This window comes from Oncorhynchus masou, chromosome 28 (assembly GCF_036934945.1).
Source record: "Oncorhynchus masou masou isolate Uvic2021 chromosome 28, UVic_Omas_1.1, whole genome shotgun sequence".
Taxonomy (NCBI): Eukaryota; Metazoa; Chordata; class Actinopteri; order Salmoniformes; family Salmonidae; genus Oncorhynchus; species Oncorhynchus masou.
The window spans coordinates 40180972-40197849 of NC_088239.1; the positions used below are offsets into that span (position 1 = coordinate 40180972).

A 16878-nucleotide genomic window follows, 5' to 3' on the forward strand; every position below is an offset into this window, starting at 1 on the left:
AAAGTCTATATACAGTGTGTGCAAATGAAATAAGATTGAGGTAAGGCAATAAATAGGCAGTAGTGGCGAAATAATTACAATTTCGCAAATCAACACTGGAGTGATAGATGTGCAGAAGATGAATGTGCATGCAAGTGGAGATACTAGGTTGAAAAGGAGCAAAAAAGGAAGCCGATTCTAGATATAAGTTTGGATTTAAGTTTGGTTTGGAGATGTTTAATGCGAGTCTGGAAGGAGAGTTTACAGTCTAACCAGACACTTAGGTATTTGTAGTTGTTCACATATTCCAAGTCAGAACCATCCAGAGTAGTGATGCTAGCCGGGCAGGCAGGTGAGGGCAGCTATCGGTTGAAGAGCATGCATTGAGTTTTACTTGGATTTAAGAGCAGTTGGAGGCCACAGAAGGAGAGTTGTAGTGTCCAAAGAAGGGCCAGAAGATTACAGAATTGTGTCGTCAGTGGAGAGGTGGATCAGAGAATCACAAGCCACAAGAGCGACATCATTGATGTATACAGAGAAAAGAGTCGACCCAAGAATTGAATCCTGTGGCACCCCCATCGAGACTGCCAGAGGTCCGGACAACGGGCCCTCCGATTTGACACACTGAACTCTGTCTGAGAAGTAGTTGGTGAACCAGGCGAGGCAGTCATTTGAGAAGCTAAGGCTGTTGAGTCTGCCGATAAGAATGTGGTAATTGACAGAGTCGAAAGCCTTGGCCAGGTCGATGAATACAGCTGCACAGTATTGTCTTTTGTCGATGGCGATTATGATATTGTTTAGGACCTTTTGCGTGACTGAGGTGCACCCATGACAAGCTCGGAAACCAGATTGCATAGCGGAGAAGATACGGTGGGATTCTAAATGGTCAGTGATCTGTTTGTTAACTTGGCTTTCGAATACCTTAGAAAGACAGGGTAGGATAGATATAGGTCTAACAGTTTTTGTCTAGAGTGTCTCCCCCTTTGAAGAGTGGGATGACTGCGGCAGCTTTTCAATCTTTGGGGATCTCAAACGATAAGAAAGCGGTTGAACAGGCTGGTAATAGGGGTTGCAACAATTGCGGCGGATCACTTTTAGAAAGAGAGGATGCAAATTGTCTAGCCCGGCTGATTTGTAGGGGTCCAGATTTTACAGCTCTTTCAGAACATCAGCTATCTGGATTTGGGTGAAGGAGAAATGGGGAGGTTAGGGCAAGTTGCTGTGGCGGGTGCAGAGCTGTTGACTGGGGTAGGGGTAGCCAGGTGGAAAGCATGGCCAGCCATAGAAAAATGCTTCTTGAAATTCTCAATAATCATAGATTCATCAGTGGTGACAGCGTTTCCTAGCCTCAGTGCAGTGGGCAGCTGGGAGAAGGTGCTCTTATTCTCCATGGACTTTACAGTGTCCCAGAACATTTTGGAGTTTTTGCTACAGGATGCAAATTTCTGCTTGAAACAGCTGGCCTTTGCTTTCCTAACTGCCTGTGTATATTGGTTCCTAACTTCCCTGAAACGGTGCATATCGCGGGGGCTATTCGATGCTAATGCAGTAACGCCACAGGATGTTTTTGTGCTGGTCAAGGACAGTCAGGTCTGGAGTGAACCAAGGCCTATATCTGTTCCTGGTTCTACATTTTTATTATGGGGCATGCTTATTTAAGATGGTGAGGAAAGCACTTTTAAAGAATAACCAGGCATCCTCTGATGGAATGAGGCCAATATCTTTCCAGGATACCCGGGCCAGGTCAATTAGAAAGGCCTGCTCGCTGAAGCTCCCTGTGAATTTGGATTTGTGAACTAAACACACGAAGAAAAAGGTGGTATTTGGACATAAATTATGGACTTTATCGAACAAAACAAACATTTATTCCTGGGAGTGCATTCTGATGAAGATTGAAGGAAAGTGAATATTTATCATGCTATTTCTGACTAATGTCGACCACCCAAATATGGCGGATATCTTTTTGGCTGGTTTCTTGTCTGAACGCTAGACAAATTATTGCATGGTTTGCTTTTTCCGTAAAGTTTTTTTGAAGTCTGACACAGCGGTTGCTTTAAGGAGAAGTATCTCTAATTCAATGTATAACAGTTGTATTTTCATCAACATTTCTAATGAGTATTTCTGTAAATAGATGTGGCTCTCTGCACAATCACTGCATGTTTTAGAACTACTGAACGTAACGCGCCAATGTAAAATTAGATTTTTTGATATAAATATGCACTTTATCGAACACAACATACATGTATTGTGTAACATGAAGTCCTATGAGTGCCATCTGATGAAGATCAAAGGTTAGTGATTCATTTTCTCTCTATTTCTGCTGCTTTGGCTGGAAAAATGACTTTTTCTGTGACTAGGTGCTGACCTAACAATCATATGGTGTGCTTTTGCTGTAAAGCCTTTTTGAAATCAGACAGTGTGGTGGGATTAACAACAAGTTTATCTTTAAAATGGTGTATAATACTTGTATGTTTGAGGAATTTTAATTATGAGATCTGTTGTTTGAATTTTCCGCCCTGCACTTTCACTGGCTGTTGTCAAATCGATCCCGTTAATGGGATTTCAGCCGTAAGAAGTTAAACTACAACTCTACCAAAAGGACAAGACTATACCAAAAGGAGCATTGGTTACACGGCTGGAAATGGTTAAACTCTGAGACTATCGATCCTTACAGAAAAAGAGCAAATCTTAGACAAGAATTACTAGTCCGCAGCTAGGAATTACATAAACCTGGAACGAGAATACAGACAACTGCCGAAACATCTATTCTATGAAAACATTTTTGAATGTAATCTGTAATATCCATTCTAACCACCTACAACCACGAAAGACAGGCTGAACTTTTCTTTGTATCATTGTTAGTAACCAATATCTACTGTTTGTTATGTATCACATTTAATGATAGTAAATATCTATCTCAATTACCTCATACCCGTGCACATCAACTCAGTACTCGTACCCAGTGTATACACTGCATTTGGAAAGTATTCAGACCCCTTGAATTTTTTGTGAGATTGGCCTTATTCTAAAATTGATTAACCTCTGCCAAAAGCCAGGGAAAATGCAGAGCGCCAAAATCAAACTTTCATTGAAGCACAAATGCAAGATAGCAAATTAAAGCTACACTTGTGTATCCAGCCAACATGTCAGATTTCAAAAAGGCTTATCAGCGAAAGCAAACAATGCTATTATCTGAGGATAGCACCTCCGTAAACAAAAAGAGAACCCATATTTCAACCATGCAGGCGCGACACAAAACGCAGAAAATATAATTCATGCCTTACCTTTGACGAGCATCTTTTGTTGGCACTCCAATATGTCCCATAAACATCACAAATGGTCCTTTTGTTCGATTAATTCCGTCGATATATATCCAAAATGTCCATTTATTTGGCGCGTTTGATCCAGAAAAACACAGGTTCCAACTTGCGCAACGTTACTACAAAATACCTCAAAAGTTACCTGTAAACTTTGCCAAAACATTTCAAACTACTTTTTTAATACAACTTTAGGTATTTAACGTAAATAATCGTTAAAACTGAAGACGGGATGATCTGTGTTCAATACAGGAGCAAAACAAACTGTAGCTAGCTTTCTGGTCACGCACCTCTAACAGTACACTTCAAGTGACCCTCGTTCAAGATGGCCGTACTTCTTCATTACAAAAATAAATAACCTCAACCAATTTCTAAAGACTTTTGACATCCAGTGGAAGCGATAGGAACTGTAATAAGGTCCCTTAAAAATCTGGATTCCCAATGAAAAACACATTGAAAAGAGAGTGACCTCAAAAAAAAATCTGAATGGTTTGTCCTCGGTGTTTCGCCTGCTAAATAAGTTCTGTTATACTCACAGACATGATTCAAACAGTTCTAGAAACTTCAAATTGTTTTCTATCAAAATCTACTAACAATATGCTGGGGATGAGTAGCAGGCAGTTGAATTTGGGTATGCATTTCATCCGGACGTGAAAATACTGCCCCGTCACCATGATGTTAAATCAATCGACACAGAATACCCCAAAATGACGGGGTTATAGATTTTTTTTGCAAAATTTGGTAAAAATAAAAAACAAATACTTTACATAAGTATTCAGATCCTTTGCTATATGACTCGAAATTGAGCTCCGGTGCATCCTGCTTCCATTGATCATCCTTGAGATGTTTCAACAACTTGATTGGACTCCACCTGTGGTAGATTCATTCAATTGATTGCACATGATTTGGAAAGGCACACACACCTATCTATATAAAGAACCACAGTTGACAAATGCACATCAGCGCCAAAACCAAGCTATAAGGTCAAAGGAATTGTCTGTAGAGCTCCTGAGATAAGATCATGTCTTGGCTGATCTGGGCGAAGGTGATTGGAGAACCTTCCAGAAGGACAAACATCTCTGCAGCACAACACCAATCTGCCCTTTATGGTAGAGTGGCCAGATGGAAGCAGCTACTCAGTCAAAGGCACATGACAGCCCGCTTGGAGTTTTCCAAAAGGCACCTAAAGGACTCTCAGACCATGTGAAAGATTCCCTGGTCTGATAAAACAGAGATGGAACTCTTTGGCCTGTATGCCAAGCGTCACGTCTGGAGGACACCTGGCACCATCCCTACAGTGAAGCATGGGTGGCAAAATCATGCTGTGGGGATGTTTTTCAGCAGCAGAGACTGGGAGACAAGTCAGCATCGAGGGAAAGATGAACGGAGCAAAGTACAGAGAGATCCTTGATAAAAACCTGCTCCAGAGCGCCCAGGACCTCAGACTCGGGCGAAGGTTCACCTTTCAACAGAACAACAACCCTAAGCACACAGCCAAGACAACTCAGGAGTGGCTTCAGAACAAGTCTCTGAATGTCCTTGAGTTGCCCAGCAAGATTCCGGACTTGAACCCGATCGGACATCTCTGGGAAGACCTGAAAATAGCTGTGCAGCGACACTCCCCATCCAACCTGACAGAGCTTGAGAGGAACTGCAGAGAAGAATGGGAGAAACTCCCCAAATACAGGTGTGCCAAGCTTCTCGTCATACCCAAGAAGTCTTGAAGCTGTAATCACTGACAAAGGGTGCTTCAATAAAGTACTGAGTAAAGAGTATAAAATACTTATGTATATTTGATATTCTTTGGGCTCCCGAGTGGCATAGCAGTCTAAGGCACTGCATCTCAGTGCATCTCAGTCATCACTACAGACCATGGTTCGATCCCAGGCTGTATCACAACCGTCCGTGATCGGGAGTTCCATAGGGCAGCGCACAATTGGCCCAGCATCGTCAGGGGAGGGTTTGGTCGGGGTAGGCCGTCATTGTAAATAAGAATTTGTTCTTAACCTTTATTGAACTAGACAAGTCAGTTAAAATAAATATAAATATATATACAGTACCAGTCAAAGGTTTGGACACACCTATTCATTCCAGGGTTTTTATTTATTTACTATTTTGTACATTGTAGAATTATAACTATGAAATACCACATATGGAATCATGTAGTGACCAACAAAGTGTTAGTGTTAAAATATATTTTATATATGAGATTCTTAAGAACCTAAGTGTTTGAGCTTCGAGTTGAGGACCAATCAAATTAGATCCCCTCCATCATCCCTTCATTCTGCAGACCATTTTTGAGGAAGACAAATTAAACATTTCAAATGCTGTGTTAAAAATAGTTGTATCCAAATACAAAATCACGCCACCCATTTATGACAGGCTGAATTTGAAACTTAAAGCGCAATGAAACTTTCATATAACTTAATACAAAAAAAAATCTTGATAGAGGGGATAAAGGTGCTTGTGCATTTCACACCAAAGACGGCATTAATGACACGAGGAATAAAAGAAAGACGGCTCTTCTAGTAGCCTATTTCCCACCTTAGCCTGCTGAATAATTTCTTTAATTTTGATTTCGTAAAGAGTTCGGCGTTTGACTAGCTGGGATGTCCACATGCAACATGTATGCGCAGTTACAGGCATGGCCAAGTTCTACTCAAGCTAGCGGTAGCTTAACTTCTTCGAGATAGGGGGCGCTCTTTTAATTTTTGGATAAAAAGCATTCCCGTTTTAAACAAGATATTTTGTCACGAAAAGATGCGACTATGCATGTAATTGACAGTTTTGGAAAGAAAACACTCTGACGTTTCCAAAACTGCAAAGATATTATCTGTGAGTGCCCCAGAACTAATGCTACAGGCGAAACCAAGATGAAATTTCATACAGGAAATGGTCCAGATTTTGAATGCGCTGTGTTCCAATGTCTCCTTATATGGCTGTGAATGCGCCAGGAATGAGCCTGCCCTTTCTGTCGTTTCCCCAAGGTGTCTGCAGCATTGTGACGTATTTGTAGGCATATCATTGGAAGATTGACCATAAGAGACTACATTTACCAGGTGTCCGCCCGGTGTCCTCCGTCGAAATTATTGCGTAATCTCCAGCTCCATGCGCGTTTGCATTTTCTTCAGAGGAGAAAGTCAACTGCAACGAATGATTTATCATCGATAGATATGTGAAAAACACCTTGAGGATTGATTCTAAACAACGTTTGTCATGTTTCTGTCGATATTAGGGAGTTAATTTGGAAAAAAGTTTGCGTTGTAATGACTTAATTTTCAGGGTTTTGTCTTAGCCAAACGTGAACAAAACGGAGCGATTTGTCCTACACAAATAATCTTTTTTGAAAAACTGAACATTTGCTATCTAACTGAGAGTCTCCTCAATGCAAACATCTGAAGTTCTTCAAAGGTAAATGATTTTATTTGAATGCTTTTCTTGTTTTTGTGAAAATGTTGCCTGCTGAATGCTAGGCTTAATGCTATGCTAGCTATCAATACTCTTACACAAATGCTTGTTTAGCTATGGTTCAAAAGCATATTTTGAAAATCTGAGATGACAGTGTTGTTAACAAAAGGCTAAGCTTGAGAGCAAATATATTTATTTCATTTCATTTGCGATTTTCATGAATAGTTAACGTTGCGTTATGGTAATGAGCTTGAGGCTATAAATAGGATCCCGGATACGGGATTGCTCGTCGCAAGAAGTTAAGGATCACTATCCATCCACCTTCGTAACATGGATGAAGCTAACTGAAGCTGGCTAGCTTTAGAAAACCCTGAGTAGATCTAGCTAGATTCCTAGTATAACCCTCTGGTCCCAGATCTGTTGCTGTATAGCCAACTCCTATGATCGTTATCATTCCATGCTTGGCAGATCTGGGACCAGGCTAGCAGCATAGATCTGTGTTTAGAATCTTCTTTTTTTGGTGAAGCCCCTGACTAAAGCCATTCGATGTGCATGGGTTGCATGCGCTCTCTTGACTCACCTGGTCATGACGCGAGCATGTGTCCGGCTGTCCATCTTACTGGCCAGCAGCAGGGCGTGGCCCCACAGAGCTCCCTTCATGGCTGCCTCCAGGGCATCCTACACAAGCACAGGTAGTAAAAAGGATAATGGACACATATAGCTATAGTACACGTAATTACACCACACAGTCAAAATTTCTGAATATGCATCAAGTTCCCATACAATCACATTCTGCAATTATATCCTGCTTTCACTGCATTTTAGAAGCAAGGAAAGTTCTCATACGATTCTGTTACAATGTCGCACAGCATGTTTTTCACATTGTCTCCTAAAAAGACACATTTCCTCCTACTCTCCCACTTAACATAAACCAGTAAATTCAAGGTAGATGGCATTCATACCTTCTTGCGACCAAATAGTAGCAGTTCCCTGAAGCGCTCCGTTTCCTTCCCTATGTTCTCGGGGACAGTCATGAAGGTGTCTGACAGGAGGGACAATGGTCCCGTCCCAGGCTCTTCCTCGGCCTGCGCCAGTGGCTCATTGTTGAAGTCAATCAGGTTGGCCTCGTTAGGTGACTTGCCCGGCAACCACACTGAGCGATGCTCCTTCAGCAACAGATCAGCTATGTCAGTCCCAACCACGGTCTGGGAGAAAAGGGAAGATCGAGGAAGAGGGTCGTTTAGATATATGCCTACACCACAGTCATGGCCAAAATTATTGTCACCCTTGATAAAGATAAACAAAAATTACTATAAATATAGAACACTGAGCTATATTGTATGCAACAAATTTACATTAGAATTATTTTATACTAATACAAATTGCTCAAAAAAAATAATTTATTTGCCAAAAACCTGGTTGCCTCTGTCAGGAGGCTGAATCTTGGCCGCAAGTTGATCTTCCAGCAAGACAATTACCCCAAGCTCCTGGGCTATATGGCGTAAAAATCATATCTTGATTCTTTCAAACTTATGGGTGGGTCACGATATACATCTCAATGGGTTTTTTTTCTAAATAAGCTTTGTTTAAATAAATAAAATCTAAATAAGCTTTGATGCGGAATTAAAGGTCAATATACTACATTTCTAACAGTCAGGAATAATCTAATGCTATGCTCGTCAGAAACTGAGTAAACATTTTCCACAACATGTTCATTGATACTCTCGTTTTATTATGGTCTGCTTTGTTCTACATTTTGAGTTGAGACATGAAAAGGGTATCGTTAGAAAGGTTAAGTTCTCATCTATTACAGTAAAATAATGTCTAAGCAATTCGGTGTCCATATGACGATTCGGTTGGATCAAACCACAAATGGCGAGTTTAAACTGCTTGTTGTCAGAGAGGGAGAAGTGTGTGTGCGAGTGGGAAGGTGCACAGTGCACACAGCACAGTAGGAGCGAAGGAGACGAGACCAACAAGACATAGAACGCTCATAAAAACAAGAAACTTGATTTGGGACATTGCGCTAAAACATGAATTCAAATTAATTCACCCAGCCCTAAAATAAATCGCCCAGCCCCACCCCAAGTAAAAATGGTTAATTAACCACAAAGTCAACATATTGCAATGGTCAGCTCATTCTCCGGACTTGAACCCCATTGAAAACCTGTGGACTGAATTAAAGAGGGTAGTCCATAAGCGCAAATAAAGAACATCAACAGTCTGGAAAGATTTCTGTATGGAGGAATGGTCTAAGATCCCTCCCAATATGTTCTCCAATCTCATAAAACATTTTAGAAAAAGGCTCAGTGCCATTATCCTCACAAGGACAGGGTGTAGGAGTCTTGAAAGAAAGGGTACCAATCATTTTGACCACTATCTGAGAAAAAAAAAGATAACTTGTTAAACAAAATGTCTTTCTCTGAGCATTTGTATAAAATAACAAACTACCAATTTTTTGGGGCATACAAAATAGCTCAGTATTTGTATTATACAGTCTTTTTTTGCTCATATTTTTCAAAATGCAAATAATTTCAGTCATGACTGTGCAAACCAAGACATACCGTCAGTCACATACTATCCCCACTGCTTGATAGACTAGACCTCAAGAGAAGTAGACTTTAGCCATAGACACACTCGCGCCCTCATAAAGAACCATACTGACACACACACACACACACACACACACACACACACCAGAGTATGTGGTCTTCACAATCGTCTGATGTCTATGTCTGATGCAACGGTCTGTGTTTGATTTGATTTATTAGGATCCCAATTAGAGACAGCTTGTCTTACTGGAGTCTGACACACAACAAAAATACATTACAGACCAGAATTTACAATTGACAAACATTTAAAAACATTAACATGTAGTGTGTGTGTATGTGTGCATCAATCAGTTACACATACAGTGCCATCGGAAAGTATTCAGACCCCTTGACTTACTCCACACTTTGTCACAGCAGCAGTATTCTAAAATGTATTAAATCCCCCCCCCCCTCAATCTACAGACAATACCCCATGACAAAGCAATTTATTTATATATATTATGTTTATTTAAAAAATAATTATATAAATATATATTTTTTTAAATATCATATTTACATAAGATTTCAGACCCTTTACTCAGCACTTTCGGCAGCGATTACAGCCTTGAGTTCTTTTTTTATTTATTTCACCTTTATTTGACCAGGTTGGCTAGTTGAGAACAAGTTCTCATTTACAAATGCGACCTGGCCAAGATAAAGCAAAGCAGTGCGACCCAAACAACAACAGAGATACACATGGAATAAACAAGCGTACAGTCAATAACACAATAGAAAAAAAAAGTCTATATACAGTGTGCGCAAATGGCATGACGAGGTAAGGCAATAAATAGGCCATAGTAGCAAAGTAATTACAATTTAGCAGATTAACACTGGAGTGATAGATGAGCAGATGATGATAAGCAGATGGTGTTCAAGAAGTGATAATGGTGTGCAAAAGAGCAGTAGGTAGGTAGATTGGGTAGGCTATTTACAGATGGACTATGTACAGCTGCAGCGATTGGTTAGCTGCTCAGATAGCTGATGTTTAAAGTTAGTGAGGGAAATGTAAGTCTCCAGCTTGAGTCCTCTTGGGTATGACACTACAAGCTTGGCACACCTGTATTTGGGGAGTTTCTCCCATTCTTCACTGCAGATCCTCTGGGGAGAGTCACGACACAGCTATTTTCAGGTCTCTCCAGAGATGTTCGTTCAGGCTCTGGCTGGGCCACTCAAGAACAGTCAGACACTTGTTCCGAAGCCACTCCTGCATTGTCTTGGCTGTGTGATTAGGGTCGTTGTCCTGCTGGAAGGTGTCCTGAGGTCCTGAGTGTTATGGAGCAGGTTTTCATCAAGGATCTCTGTACTTTGCTACGTTCATCTTTCCCTCGATTCTGGCTAGTCTCCCAATCCCTGCCACTGAAAATCAAGTCTCCCAGTCTCCCATTTCTAAAAACTTGTTTTCGCTTTGTCATTATGGGGTATTGTGTGTAGATTGATGAGGAAAACATTTTATATAATCAATTTTAAAATAAGGCAGTAACATAACAAAATGTGAATACTTTCTGAATGAACTGTACACACAACAAGTATGTCTGATGCAACGGTCTACAACAGGGGTATTTAAATCCGACCCTGAAGAGTCTAGTGTACTAGAGGTCGACCGATTATGATTTTTCAACGCCGATACCGATTATTAGAGGACCCAAGAAGCCGATACCGATTTTAAAAAATATATATATAAAAAAAAAAATTGATTTTTCATCATTTTTTATTTGTAATAATGACAATTACAAAAATACTGAATGAACACTTATTTTAACTTAATATAAAACATTAATAAAATCAATTTAGCCTCAAATAAATAATGAAACATGTTCAATTTGGTTGAAAAGTGTTGGAGAAGAAAGTAATATGTGCCATGTAAAAAAGCTAATGTTTAAGTTCCTGGCTCAGAACATGAGAACAGTTGGTGGTTCCTTTCACATGAGACTTCAATATTCCAAGGTAAGAGGTTTTAGGTTGTAGTTAATATAGTATTTATAGGACTATTTCCCTCTATACCATTTGTATTTCATATACCTTTGACTATTGGATGTTCTTATAGGCACTTTAGTATTACCAGTGTAACAGTATAGCTTCCGTCCCTCTCCTCACCCCTACCTGGGCTCGAACCAGGAACACATCGACAACAGCCACACTCGAAGCATCCGTTACCCATCGCTCCACAAAAGCCGCGGCCCTTGCAGCGCAAGGGGAATAACTACTCCAAATCAAAAAGCGAGTGACGTGCGCTAATACTGTTTCAAACACCACTCAGCTAACTAGCTAGCCATTTCACATTGGTTACACCAGCCATTAGGCTGATAGGCTTGAAGTCATAAACAGCGCTGTGCTTGCGAAGAGCTGCGGGCAAAACTCACAAAAGTGCTGTTTGAATGAATGATTACGGGCCTGCTGCTGCTCAGTCAGACTGCTCTATAAAATCAGACTTAATTAGAACATAATAACACACAGTAATACGAGCCTTTGGTCATTAATATGATTGAATCTGGAAACTATCATTTCGAAAACAAATGTTTATTATTTCAGTGAAATACAAAACCGTTCGGTATTTTATCTAACGGGTGGCATCCCTAAGTCTAAATATTCTTGTTACATTGCACAACCTTCAATGTTATGTCATAATTACATAACATTCTGGCAAATTAGCCAGGCAGCCCAAACTGTTGCATATACCCTGACTGTGTGCAATGAACGCAAGAGAAATGACACAATTTCACCTGGTTAGCCCGCTAAACTGCTAAACTGGATTAGTAGTTATAACTAGTGATTATAATTGATTGTTTTTTTATAAGATACGTTTAATGCTAGCTAGCAATTTACCTTGGCTTCTACTGCATTTGCGTAATAGGCAGGCTACTTGTGGAGTGCAATGGTTAGGGCGTTGGACTAGTTAACTGTGCGGTTGCAAAATTGGAACCCCTGAGCTGACAAGGTGAAAATCTGCCGTTCTGCCCCTGAACAAGGCAGTTAACCCACAGTTCCTAGGCAGTCATTGAAAATAAGAATGTGTTCTTAACTGACATGCCTAGTTTAATAAAAGGTATATAAAAAAAATAATAATCAGAAATCGGTGCCCAAAAATACCGATTTCCGATTGTTATGAAAACTTGAAATCGGCCCTAATTAAATCGGCCATTCCGATTAATCGGTCGACCTCTATAGTGTACTGCTGGTTTTCTGTTTTGCCTGAAATAGCACCCACTTGGTGTCCCAGGTCTAAATCAGTCACTTATTAGAAAGGAAGAATGAAAAAGCAGTGAAACGGGCTTCATGGTCCAAATTTGAATTTGAGGGGTCTACACCATGTTTATATTTTAATTGTCTTTTAATGCATCTATGATACAGACAATGAAACTTATATAATATAAGAGTCCCACCTCCGACCACCAGTCTTACCCCGTTCTGCCTACACAGCAGCACAATGAAGTCCCAGAGGAGGGCAGCCGAGTCCTTGTCCAGGAGGTCGTTGTTGCGGGCACACTCCAGGCCTTTGTTCTGGGAGAACTTTATCACGTCGACCTTGTGAGTCTCCTCCCTTTGAAAAGGAACACACAGCTTGTTTGAGGGAACCAGTCTGAGCAAGGCAAAGCACAGAATTGCTCATTTTTATCACAGAATTTGGGATACAAGGGGATTTGTAGATCAATCCTTCTGCATAGTCCGCCTGCAATGTAGTCAATCTCACACAGACAGACAAGCAGGTAGAACACGTAGCTAAGCAGTTGGGTATGAAAATAGCTAGGATGTAGCCTAATCTTTATCTCATTCTAGGAGACTAGGCGTTAAGGTTAAAAGTTCAAAACGCTCTTACTTCAAAAGCGGTCCGGGGAAGGAGCGCAGCTCGGATTGGTCTGGTGTGTCCTGCAGCATTGTCTGTAGGAAAACCATTGATGCTCAAAAAACACACTTCAAAAGGCCATTTAATGGTCATAATCTCACAATCTATTCAAATTGTGTTTTTTCCTATGGTGGATAATAAAACAATGACTTTGTTTAGCATTTCTATTGCCTAATTTATAAAAGCCTAGTTTATTAGCTACGCAAAATGGGTGTCACAAATATACACACAAGTGTGCAGGTCAAAATCTGTAACATGATGCAACTACAAAAAAAAGCAATTTTGCTTAGGGTACTTACGTTGGGTATAAAATATGCTTTATACAGAAACCAGCTGTGGTAAACACTTCATGTATGTTTAGTTCTGTATCGGTCTGATGATACATGAGCTGCAAGTGAACTGCCATCTCCTCTAGTGATTGCCAATCTCAATCCATTCGCTTTCTTACACCCATGTGCTAAAATGCTGATCATACCGCACACCTTCTCAATACAATCAATGACAGACCCCTAGTTAAGGATGTCTTACACAGACGAGCTAACTCATTAGAAGCATCAACACCACCGAAGCAGACGGTGAAACACCAGGGTCATGTTCAGCACCTAGCTGACGTAAAGTAAGTAAGAGCCCATAGCGCAACTACCTACTATACCAGAAGTATTAAAATCGGACCCTGACGGATCCAGAGTACTGCTGTTTTTCTGTTTTACCTGATAATTAATAGCACCCACTTGGTGTTCCAGGTCTAAAGTCCCTGATTAGAGGGGAAGAATGAAAATCAGCAGTGGAACTGGCTTCAAGTTCCAGATTTGAATTTGCCTAAACTGTAACATTCTTTTCAGCAAAATTATGCTATATTGGAGAAATCAACCTCATTATGGCCAACACACTTCACAAGCTGCTTGGTGGACATCCCATCACCTCCTTGTGTATTTAAAGGTTGACATCACATGGATATTACCATGGGATATTATTGACACAAAGTCATACCGTACAGGTATTTGTTTCAATCCCAATCAACCACAGTATAGATTGATTATTTCCAGTGCTCTTTAAATCGCTATCGGTGACAACTGAATTCCGGCCTTAGCCGATTGGAAGGCTGGGTCGTGGGTTGGGTTCTCAGGGTTACCTCCATGTTGTGGATCTCCACTAGAGCAGGCTGGCCGGCCGAGGGGAGGTTGGGCAGAACCTGGATCAGCTGACCACCTGGCCCGAAGCGGGCACAGCGGTGGGATACCGAGTACTTCTCTGGAGTAACGGGACGAGGAGGAGCTGAAGGGGGAGAGGGAGAACTTTAAACAATCCAAAATCTGAACAGACTGAAAATTCTGTCCCAATGTCCACAACTCATGACAGTGACCAGCACAATCGAGACAAATCAAAGGGAAAAAGGCTACAAGCCATTTCAAGAATCAGATAAGGTCAGCAATCAGGAAAATCCCCAGATCAGTCAGAATCACTCATGGGACTCAACATCTTCTGGTTCTTTCTTCTATTCTGCAAACCAGAAATGACAAATGAATGTTGCCAGTAACAATGTTCTTACGCTGCTCAGCGACGACCCAGGTGCTGTTGTCTGCCTGGTAGCCCGAGGTGTAGGGGTACTGGCTGAAGCTCTGTCCGGGATCCATCTGTTCTGGGTATTGTCCATAGGAGTAGTCCACAGGCAGGGTAGAAACAGTGGGGTCGTAAACCGCTGTCAGGTCAGGCTGGGACCTGTACACCTCGCTCTACAGAGCAGAGGGGGGTACATAAGTTAATATTTTGTAGGGTTTGAAGAAACTTCAACACACAAGTGACTCACACACTGATATGATGATCCATACTAATAACCAATAAAAAAGTACCAGCACTGGAAGGAAATTAAGACAGTCTTTCGTAAATCCATATAGACACACACCTGTTGTGAGCGGGAGCTAAAGCTGCTGCGTCGGCTGCGATGGCTTTGGGAGCTGTGTAGACTGTGGGCCGACTGTTCGCTGTGGACGCTCCGTCGGTCAAAATCGTCCTTGTACTGGTCCCTCTGCCGCCGGTAGTCATCGTCAAAACTGGCATCGTAACCAGGATAGTAGCGCCACTTGTCGTCATAGCCCTGTGGCCTACACACAGAAACTCCATTAGAACTGGATTTGGCCATGTTAGGCAGCAAAACACTGACATCAAACTGGGGGGTGATTACTAACACAGATTGGAATGCAGAACTATCATTTCAGGGCTTGTCTCTCATTAAAGGGGTAGTATATCCCAAAAATTAGGTGATGGCAGTGGCTATGTCAACAAACCTAATCCATGGATTGCACCATGTCCTTGTCCATAAATTGCTTACAAGGCAAAGAAACAAATATGTAATTTTGTAATTCGGGTGAACCATCCCTTCAACATAAATATATGATATGCATCAAAGTCAAGCTCCTGTAGTGTGTGATGGATGCTACAAAGTTGGTTGTAGATGAGGCGAGTTTATCAAAATACAAAATGTAAACCACTATGACTGAGTATCTGGAAGTGCTAAAGAAGCCATAGTCTGGTTTAGTGGTAGCACTCTTACTCTGGACCACACATTGCCCCTTGTGGCATGTGTTTAAACCCTTCACCTTCATTCTGTATTCTCTACCCAGCTGTCTTTCCCTATCATTAGTGACATACAGTGCCTTGCGAAAGTATTCGGCCCCCTTGAACTTTGCGACCTTTTGCCACATTTCAGGCTTCAAACATAAAGATATAAAACTGTATTTTTTTGTGAAGAATCAACAACAAGTGGGACACAATCATGAAGTGGAACGACATTTATTGGATATTTCAAACTTTTTTAACAAATCAAAAACTGAAAAATTGGGCGTGCAAAATTATTCAGCCCCCTTAAGTTAATACTTTGCAGCGCCACCTTTTGCTGCGATTACAGCTGTAAGTCGCTTGGGGTATGTCTCTATCAGTTTTGCACATCGAGAGACTGAAATTATTTCCCATTCCTCTTTGCAAAACAGCTCGAGCTCAGTGAGGTTGGATGGAGAGCATTTGTGAACAGCAGTTTTCAGTTCTTTCCACAGATTCTCGAATGGATTCAGGTCTGGACTTTGAACTTGGCCATTCTAACACCTGGATATGTTTATTTTTAAACCATTCCAATGTAGATTTGGCTTTATGTTTTGGATCATTGTCTTGTTGGAAGACAAATCTCCGTCCAAGTCTCAGGTCTTTTGCAGACTCCATCAGGTTTTCTTCCAGAATGGTCCTGTATTTGGCTCCATCCATCTTCCCATCAATTTTAACCATCTTCCCTGTCGAAGAAAAGCAGGCCCAAACCATGATGCTGCCACCACCATGTTTGACAGTGGGGATGGTGTGTTCACTGTGATGAGCTGTGTTGCTTTTACGCCAAACATAACATTTTGCATTGTTGCCAAAAAGTTCAATTTTGGTTTCATCTGACCAGAGCACCTTCTTCCACATGTTTGGTGTGTCTCCCAGGTGGCTTGTGGCAAACTTTAAACAACACTTTTTATGGATATCTTTAAGAAATGGCTTTCTTCTTGACACTCTTCCATAAAGGCCATATTTGTGCAATAAACGACTGATTGTTGTCCTATGGACAGAGACTCCCACCTCAGCTGTAGATCTCTGCAGTTCATCCAGAGTGATCATGGGCCTCTTGGCTGCATCTCTGATCAGTCTTCTCCTTGTATGAGCTGAAAGTTTAGAGGGACGGCCAGGTCTTGGTAGATTTGCAGTGGTCTGATAC

The 16878-nt window shown here is 41.1% G+C and overlaps 1 protein-coding gene across 7 annotated transcripts in view; it reads right to left on the bottom strand.

Moving 5' to 3' along the window:
* sec16a (SEC16 homolog A, endoplasmic reticulum export factor) overlaps positions 1-16878 on the bottom strand; it is a 74768-nt gene that overhangs the window by 32993 nt on the left and 24897 nt on the right. For all 7 annotated transcript variants that reach the window (XM_064941993.1, XM_064941990.1, XM_064941991.1 and 4 more), the window contains 7 exons: positions 15040-15238; positions 14686-14869; positions 14269-14411; positions 13110-13171; positions 12695-12833; positions 7667-7909; positions 7285-7382 (listed from right to left, as the gene is read on the bottom strand). In XM_064941993.1, coding sequence (XP_064798065.1) covers positions 7285-7382; positions 7667-7909; positions 12695-12833; positions 13110-13171; positions 14269-14411; positions 14686-14869; positions 15040-15238 — 1068 coding nt within the window. The remainder of the gene's footprint in view (positions 1-7284; positions 7383-7666; positions 7910-12694; positions 12834-13109; positions 13172-14268; positions 14412-14685; positions 14870-15039; positions 15239-16878) is intronic.